The sequence below is a fragment of the Helicoverpa zea genome, chromosome 4 (assembly GCF_022581195.2).
Source record: "Helicoverpa zea isolate HzStark_Cry1AcR chromosome 4, ilHelZeax1.1, whole genome shotgun sequence".
Taxonomy (NCBI): domain Eukaryota; kingdom Metazoa; phylum Arthropoda; class Insecta; order Lepidoptera; family Noctuidae; genus Helicoverpa; species Helicoverpa zea.
Window position 1 is genome coordinate 6,485,224 of NC_061455.1, and position 10,126 is coordinate 6,495,349.

The 10,126-nt window shown below is 35.6% G+C and overlaps 1 protein-coding gene across 1 annotated transcript in view; it reads right to left on the bottom strand.

Annotated features, from left to right (window-relative positions):
- Nucleotides 1–9,239, bottom strand: part of LOC124629867 (protein O-mannosyl-transferase TMTC2) — a 93,167-nt gene extending 83,928 nt beyond the window's left edge. The window contains exons 1-2 of the mRNA XM_047163521.1: nt 8,938–9,239; nt 71–199 (exon numbers count right to left, since the gene is read on the bottom strand). Coding sequence (XP_047019477.1) covers nt 71–159 — 89 coding nt within the window. The 5' untranslated portion in view covers nt 160–199; nt 8,938–9,239. The remainder of the gene's footprint in view (nt 1–70; nt 200–8,937) is intronic.
- Between the last annotated feature and the right edge of the window lie 887 nt (nt 9,240–10,126).

A 10,126-nucleotide genomic window follows, 5' to 3' on the forward strand; every position in this document is an offset into this window, starting at 1 on the left:
TGAATCGTAGACTATCCTTCTATTGCGTATGTACTGTGATATTACAAGCAACACTTAATAAATAAATTACCTGTCATCATAAACAAATCCTGCGTCCAAGGTATTGTAGTACAACAGGAATGCCAGCAGCGAGCTAGCTGCCGTCACCCAGAGCTCCATCCTCGTTGCTCTGGTGTCTACATCAGTTCCTCCCGCCCCTCTGCAACAAAAAATACCTAAACTATAATATGCCAAAGGCTTTCAAACTAATATGGCCCCGCCCCCTTTGGCAATGCACTAGTAATAGGCATTTAGCTGTGGCACAATCGAAACGATATCAAACACACTGAGTTCAAAACTTTTTTGACCAAAAAATACTGGCCAATAGAATCTTTTTGTTTACATTTCTTAAAACACTTTTCTTGACAGACCAAAAAAACAAATGTCAACCTGAATTATATCTTTGAATTTTTGTTTTTTTTTTCTAAAACGTTGTATGTACAAAATGTACTACTTAAATGCTACTTTCTAGTATTGTATGGTCTGAAAAGGCGCTGAAATGAAATAAGGCAGTAACAATGTCTTAGATAATTTCGGCCAGTAAAATCCTGAACACGAGAACACGTAAATTCATTCAAGCGTGCTGCTTAACGTGTCATGCACATTTTCACGTACATATGCAGTGGAAATAGATGTTATTCTTTTGTTGTATAAAACCATTATGTAATGTCATTATATACATATAATGTCATCATTATCATATTCGTCTTTTTGTATTATTATTTTTAGTGTTTAAATTTTAATAAAGTATCTTAAACCGTGTTTAAATAACCAACTATTTAAATCTTTATTTAACTAAAAACACATGTACAAAACAAATGACAACGCTTAACAAAAGCTTAACCAGCGTTAAAAAAAAACTATAAAAACACAGAACTTTTTCCTTGAAATAACTATCTCCACGTTACCAACACATTACACCTTTGTTTAGAGCTGTTAGTTGATTTCCAAGCTGAATTAAAAACTTCAGCACAATGTATTCTCTATTTAGCGGGAAATGTATTCAGAGCACGTCATCGCGTTTAGGTAACGTACCATTCTAACTAGACGCTTTACATACTTTTTAATTATTAAATGGATATTTAAAACGTGAGAAATGTCGCTTACATTTGTACAGATAAACTGGTGATACCGTTGCAATTAAGCTGAGTGGGTAATATTATAACTGGATCAGATATGAATGTATGTTTGTTAAAAAAATATTCTTCTCTGTATTCTTTGTGTGTACATAAACTGTTAAATAAATAAATAAATAAAAATACAAGGAACAATGTGATATGATTATATTAAAATGGCCTAATTTATTTGGAATTAATACTTTTATCCTTTTATTGATATTTTATCTGTATGCATTGCTTACTATATGTCTTTCGCGGTCATCTGAAATGGGAGCTTATTCGAACCTCAGGCATCTACCTTATCATATATAATCTTTACCGTACTAAATATCACATTTTAATATCTGTGTCATGTGTGTACAAATAGCTAACATGCATCGGTTTGCACGAGAGCTTTAACACAGCTTTTTTATTGTTCTCATAAATCCTAGGTCGATATGCGTCATTTTTCATTGTTTGGCAGCCGTGGCTTTTTTACGTGGAAACCCATATAGATGTTCTGTAACCATGGGCGGAGGCTCTGTCAGACTTTTGCTGAATAAAACTACATAGTGTTACTACCAACGACTTTCAAAGCGAGGCGAGGGAACAAAATAGTTACAATTTACTGGTTCCACTCGTCCTACACAAAATAAATTACAGTCCCGAATCAGGGTTATAATGGCTTATCGTCGTTTTCGGCAAAAGATTTTAGGACAGAATGATTTAGAAGGAACATCGGAAATATCGACGATTTAATAAAAAAGCTCCCGGTAAACCTTTTCTGGAATAAGTGGAGTGAATTACTCAGATGCGCGTTCAATCTGTAATATTAACTTCAGCTATGTCACTGGATACCATGTAGATCTCACTCAATGGTATTTATAATTGACAGTATATTATCTGACATTACGTTAATAGAATAAGAACCAAATATCATATTTTTTTAACGACGTCAGAAATCATCAAATGACTCCTCCCGCTGTGGGTTAGGAGTGTCAGACTCTTACTGACTATAAAAACCGCCGTGTTCCGTCGCAGACCTTTTATGTTCCAGGGCCGCGACTTTTTTTTACTTTCGAACAATCCCGCAGAACAAAATATCATCTCATTTCTAATCTAAAATAATAAAGAGGTCCCAAATATAAATCACAACAAACTTATGCAACATTTCGGCGCATCTAATCCGCAACAATTTAGTTAGGAATGAGTGCACGGCGCGAACGTTTCCATTGGACACAGTTGGTGTCACCACGCCTGTCGTCCGTCCCCGGACTCGCTCCCGTCGGCAAACGTGAAACTTACTGTTTAGTTTAACAGGTGCATATTTCAAACGAATTAATTAGTCTTTCTGTGTGTGTTTTTCTTATATGGAATATTCTGTTGTGCTATCTCGTGTTATGAGATTCACGTTTACTTAAGTGGTGCTGTAGTGAAATATCCATCGACAAACTACAAGTACTTAATTGTAACTAACTGATCACCGAAGTATGCTACATAATACCTTCTAAAATACGCATGCTCATCATGAATTCGTGCACATCTAGCCCATAACTTACAGAAACAAAAATACGTTATCCTTATTCGTTACAAGTGTAAAGGGATACATTTGGAGCAAAATAACAGCGCAATGCTAATATTCCGTCCGTATCTGCCCTTTATGTTCCCGAAAGCGCTGTCGCATGCAAACGCAGGCTTTGCGCGCAAGACGTCTCGTTGGCCTTACCGCCGACCGTCAGTAAACAATGCGTCAGTGGGTTGCTTTATTACAGTTGTCAAGCACTACAATGTTGTTCATTTTATCTCTGGGACATGTCGACGAGCTGTTTAGCTGTTCGCAGTGTTTGTACTTCTACTAATTGAGCTACAGCGCCTTTCCTGTTTGCTATCGTTTTGTGTGGAGAGCTGTTGTGCATTATTCAAGACTTGCACTTGAATTTAGCGTGTTAATTAGGTAACACAGTTTTGGTTGGTTCAGCCAGTTTTATATAATCATATACAACGAGTGACGTTTTCAATTTCAAGAATAATGTTTTCAAAAAATAATTCGTAGGTATTTACGTATAATTTACATATCGCGGACTTTTTTCAATTTCCCATCCATTCAAATAACATTTTCCACAAAGACGCATTTCGTGTAAAGGTAGCGTGAAATTAAATCGTAAAAGAGAAGGGAATTTTTCCTCACCGCAAGTTGTCCTTGAATAGCTCTTTAAAGTGGAACAAACATATCGTGGATCACTTTTCTTTATATTGATGCTTTGATTGCGAATAATAGGCCCCCAAAGTCGTTTGCATTGTACATTTCCCGCCCCTACATTTTCCAACCAATGGACATTATCATAATAGCACTTTATGCGTACTTTCTACGAAAATTAATACAAACGACGTGGGACGATATTCTGGTATAATAACGACCAGACTTTTATTAGAATGATTATTATTTAGTATTGTAAGTAAGTTTACCTGTTTCCCTTTCTCGGAAATATAAAATATCTGTTTAATATTTATCAAATGCAGGAAAATTAAAACTCACTGATTTATCTAACGCAAAAGATTTGTTTGCTAAAGAAAGTAATCCGGAAAACTAGTAATAACTTTGTTTCATTTGTTATGTCGGAATGAAGCAGCCAATCGTGCAGAGCAAATAAAGCGAACTTTGTGGAGCGAAAATAGACAAAGGATCAGATACAGGTAAATAACTACGCATGACTTGGGCAGAGAAAGCAGTTCGCCGCCCCGTTCAGGGCTGCCACGTACCAAATTAACCCGCAACGTGTTCGCAATAATTTACTTATTGCCAAATAAATATGCAAATTGCCGGCGCGGCTCCCTTTTTAAATATATCCATCGGAAAGTGATAAATTACTTTCTTAAACAAATTTTCCGCACCGTTCTCCCGTCGCGATACGTCGACACTTGCGGCTTAGTGAAAAATGTGTCTTCGATTAAAAATCAAGAGTCGAGATTGTGAATTTATGGCCCATTATAGAAGGTCTTACTTGGTTAAACAATGAGAGCAGAAGATCGCAAGCATTCGCATCTCGCCGTTACGTCGCGTCTTTCACACAAGATTAACGCTCAATTCAAAGGTGAACGCCGTTTCAAAAGCTATAAATTTCTCCCCGTGGCTCGTTTCACTCGCGAGAACGCACAAATTTATCGGAAATTAGTATCTACTAGAAACTCCACTGGGATGAATAGACGTAACGTTTACGATAGCTCGGCTCAATTTATTGTTACCTACTAGGTCGGCGGAAAAGTAGCTTGGAATACTGACTCAGCAGTTCCAAAATACAAACATACCCACATTATCCAAGTATCATATTATGGTACTTCTGCGGTTAACCGCTCCCTGGTACCAGTGCCGTTCGGTCTGTACGAATTCAGTCGGTTAGTAATGAAAACTTAGCTACATTTCAGTGAGCCTCAGCTCATTGTTTCGTAACATATGACTTACTCGAGATGCGGGCTCATTGAAATACAGACGTTCCTACTTTGTACCGATACGAAGAAACCGTATTGATGTCAGGGTACCGCAACACAGCTTTAGTTTCTATAAGAAATAACAAGTTATACAGGGTAGGTAGTACACACAAAATTCATTTTATGACAGTCAAACTTGCAGTACAAAGTTCCTTTAATTAAATAAAACAACATGAACAAATACATTGATTTATTTATTATGTCTCCCGCATTGAACAAGCGTGGTGATTAATGCTCAATCCTTCTCCATGTGAGAGGAGGCCTGTGCCCAGCAGTGGTACGATATAAAGGCTGTAACAGTCCATGTTCAAAAAATATCTTCTCAGATATTTGTTCTCGATCGTCTCCTGGTGACCCTAGCAGAATGCCTGGCTGTCCACAAGAAATAAGATTTTTATGATTGTGTAAAGTAAACCGCACGGGTTATGTCTTATAAATTTTACCACGAAGCGACGCTCAGCCTTCTCCGGGAAATTGTTGTCCAAGAATATTCCCTGATAATCAAAACGCAGGACTACCATAAAGCCACAACAAAGGAACATTGCTGTATTCATCAACTTTTAATAACAGTAATAAATGAGATTTGAAAAGGTACTGTTCTGAACTTTTCTGATTATCCTTTCCTTGAGTAGCAGGTAGACCGCAGTTACGGGGTATTATAAAAAGTAAAGATACAGATTGACAGAGTATTCAATCTACTTTATTTCAACCATGTATACGCTTACGTATCCGCGACATTAATATATATTTTCATTTATTTAAGATAAAAAGCTAACGTCACAGGATAAGGAAAATAAGACAAAGGGAAATTCTTTGATCTGCTCTGATATAAAAATATATAAAATAATATAGACAAGAAATAGATTGCAAGTGCCTACTGTTTTCTGATAATCTCGTGGAATCAAGAATGAAATGAATGTGCGAGGTCGTTGACTGTGGAAAGCCGTCGGAATTTCGTGTATAAAAAAAATAAAACGAGTCTAACAGTCCGTGCAAAGTGGTGCGAGCATATTAATTACATTAGCCGCCAGAACTGTGTCGTTTAATTGAAAAATGACAAAAGTCTAGTACCATTCATACTTTTTTTGTTACGAAAAAAATTGTTTCGCTAAAGCGTTGTGATGTTTTGATCTTTTAAAAGATTAAAAAATCGAGTGTTCAAACATTTTAGTTCGTTTCGTGTAGACTATTCGATAGAATCAATTAATATAAGATTAAAATCTCCCTAATGGAACTGTACAATAGTACTTGCTATTTTCTGTGCTTGGCTTTCGGATCAGATTTTGCTTTAGTAAATTGTTATTTTAGATTTTACGAATCGCGAAACAGTTTTAAAAGAAAAATACGTAGAATGTACGTTATCAAACAACTATTCATGGATACGTTTTTTTTGTTACAGTTTCATACAAGGTTGTATTTTTATTCAAAGACACAATCATTTAATAATTGTAATCCACAAGAAGCAATAAGAATAAAACCAAATTATTTAATTATTGTCGGTTGATATTTAACTACTTATGCGTAGTTACATACGGGGTTCTTAATTTATTAAATATTTTTATTAAAAATTAAATTTAAACATAAACCATCTCATACGGTGTGCACAATTATATCCGCCCTACATAGATCTAAAAAACTACGAACAAATAAAAACCCGGGTAGTAAGTAAGCCTATCGCTTACGCAAACCACGTTGATTTCCCTCGGTTGACTCTTAAAACTTCCGCGGGAGGCAAGTCAACAAATACGCTACGTTTCTCTTTCCGAAAGCTCAAGGAAACAACGAAAAAAAATACTATTTCGTCCCGAGATAAAACGGAACAGGTATAAGAGATCGTATTGGCGGGTATAAGGTACCTCAGTCCTGTAATTTAGCTCGGCAGGCCAGATAATCCAAGAAGCAATAGCTGGCATAAAGACGAGAGGTATGGAATACCGGCCGCCCGGGAGGAATGCAGGTACCTATTGTAATTTCTCCCCGGACTCGCTCGACCCTCGCGTCGGAATGTCTGTTGTTTATACAACGTACATAGCCAACTATTGATAAAAACCTGATGAATTATGGAACGAACTATGTTTTTATGTCTATCTTATACACGCTTAGCTACTGATATCATAGATATGAAAGTGTCTGTCGCGTCTTAACGATAAAATTACTGGACCGATTTAAATGAAATTTTGTAGACTATTTGTGTAGTTTGGGAATTATTTTTTTATCCGGATGCTTAGAGTATACTTAGAGCTGGTTTTTATATTTTTGCTAATAATAGGTCAACGGTTTATATTATAAAAAAACGTGACCGTATTTTAACAATGTGGCAATTTATATTCGAAATTCATAATTATATTTACAAGAGATTATTATTATTTAATTAATTATACTATTATTTTCAATAAAAATAGGTAGAGACATAGGTATTACAAAAAAAATGTAAAACAGGGAAATGTTTTCCTTGTCATAATTTACTCGTCCTTTCGCCCTAATGATATAATATTATTTTTTACGTTAATTGTTCAAAAATATTATAAGAGTTCAGGAACTTGTTAAGGCAGAATATCATTAGGTATATTTAAAGACTTATAATTTTTTTGTATAGAAGAAATACTCTTTCTGTTCTGTTTACTTTTTATAAGTATGTTCAAAGATAAACAAAATGAATGCAGGAAATATCTAATAATGATATTTAAATGTAAAATCAAACAAAAATTAAACATTTTCATATTAAATTATTATCTTTCAAACCCAATGAAATATTACTGTTACTGTTACTGTTACAGCCTTTTTATCGTCCCACTGCTGGGCTGCGGCCTCCTCTCACACGGAGAAGGATTGAGCATTAATCACCACGCTTGCTCAATGCGGGTTGGTGATTTCAGACTATATAGTCCAGGTTTCCTCAAGATGTTTTCTTTCACCTTTTTATCAGCCATTGGTGTCTAAGTATACTTAGAAAGTACATACAAACTTAGAAAAGTTGCATTGGTACTTGCCTGACCCTGGAATCGAACCCACACCCTCATACTCGAAAGGTTGGTTCTTTACCCACTAGGCCACCACGACTTTTTTTTGAATGAAATATTACTTCAAAGAAATAGGAAACAATTTTTAACAAGCAATTGATTTTAAAAAGTCTTGTTTGAAGTATGTTCTAACAAAACTTCTTTGAAGGATTTCTTGTCAATCAAAAATAATCGTCATACAGAACTATATTATTATGCTACTTTAGAAAAGAACAAAAAAATAAAAAAATACTACAATGTTGCTTAAACTATTTTAACCGTAAGTAATTACAATAAATATTCAATAAGAAAGAGGAATTACTTAAACTAAACCTTGAAAGAATACTACAAGCTGGAACTCGACAATTTACCTCTGTGATAGCGAAATGTGCTCAAAATCACTACAACAAAACTATCGCATACAACACTAATTGGACACTAAGCTCAATATCAAAACATAAACAATAGAATTCCATTCCGTGCAAATGGCAACAAACATTTAAATCGATTCTCGATAGCCATTTCGTTCACTGGCGCTCTAATCTCAGTCCACGTGAATCGTTAAAATAAAGTTCCATATCATTCGAGCAGTAAAGAGGTTATGAGAGAGCAGATGGGGTGACGACCGTCCCCAAAACCATCATGAAGGTGCCAATACGACAGGTATGCCAAATCTATATCTTAAACGTTTATGTTATCATCCGCTACGGGCATCTACGAAACTGCTACGAGAGTGCTACGAATTGGCTACGAATATGTTCGTAATTTACATGTTCGTGATGTTCGACTTTTAACTTTCTTATTGATCTTGATGACTTTGTAACATCATCGATGATTTGAAAATGTAAACATGCGTGTTTATATTTAAATACGAGATGTAAACGTAATTGTGAACATGAAAAGGAAGTGATTTGTTTACGTGCAAACACGAAGTGTTCTATTTGTTTTTTATTCCCATTTTATTGGAATGTTCATGAAAATGTCAAGTTAAAACCTGAATGAAACGAACGACTGTTAAATAATAACTGGTTACACTGTTAGCCTTATCAATCAAGAAATAACCAGGAAGGCGTGCCGCATTTATGCTCTACTTGAAACAAGAACGGCCCAAAAAGCTAAAAGTTAAACGAAAACGTTTTTGTATTTACCAACGAAATTAGAATGAATGAAGCCTATAATTCATTACAGAAATCATAAAACTAATCGTTAGAAGCTCGGCTCGTGTTTGTTTCTATTATCATCGGTACAATTTATTCATTCATGCAACAACTTAAGACAACAAAATTTGAAATGATAAATATATTTGTTGATTTTACCTTTCCGAGTACAATCCTTTCTTTGTTCACTTCATAATTAAATTTGATCACTAATCGAGTGTCCGTTCCTACATTAAACTTAACGTTTTAGGCCGTTTTCGTAAGTTGGAAGTAGTTTTTAAAAGTTTCTCTAATAATGACGTCCGACGATAAATATTGTTACATGTCACTGGCGAGCGGAATGTGTGGTCACATTCATTCGCGAACCGTTTATACCGGCCGAACGTTACAGTCACTACAAAGGATAGCGTATATGTTGGACCGGCTGTCTGGAGCCATGATCGAGGGCTCCGGCCGCCTGCCGCTAGCCGACTGACGTTGGTATACACGACACATCTGCATTTAAGAAGCCGCTATCGTTATGCGACTAATCGATTGGTCGAAGCGAGTGCCACTGTCAGCCCTCCCTCTCGCACAATTCTCTCGCTCGGATTTCGCGCACGCGCACTCAACTATCATTCTCTTTTAAAAGTAGCGAAAAGTAAATAAACTCATACGAACTGTTTACTAAGAGAACTGAAGACGCGGTTGAAATCAAACATTTGAATTGAGACCATGGACAACTGGGTAGTGGAAGTTATTATTTTGAGGCTGATTTATTTTTCACGGTTAGGTATATTTATTGGGTAATATTTTATTATAAGGAAAAGCTATTGCGCCTTAGGTGGTGGCTAGGGACTAAACGTCACTTGTTGCACGGCGACTTCGTTCCGGCGATGAAAGCCACGCACGCCATTGCACGCCATTCCTTTCCCTCTTGTTGTTCTAGTGGTAATTAATTGGATCGTATTATGCTTTACAAACAGACCAATCATCGTTCTGTGGTGATTAGTTTTGGCGACGATAAATAGAGTATGAAACCAAATTGGATACAATACGGTGTGCGATGTAATGTTATGATCATACCAGATTGATTTCCTGGCTTTTATCATGCATGATGCCTTTCATCATTAACATATGATATAAAAAGTTATTGAGGATTTGGTGTTGCATCTAATAACCATTTTAAAACATTATAAGTTGATATCGGAGCGATTTATATGATTAATTTGCCAATTTTAATATGTTTTATCATCGAAACACAATAGAGATAAATATTCCGTACGTAGCACAAATTCCGGTTTATACATATTTTTACTAATTACAATTATAATCTATTCAATAAATATTTTAAATGATGGCTGAATAA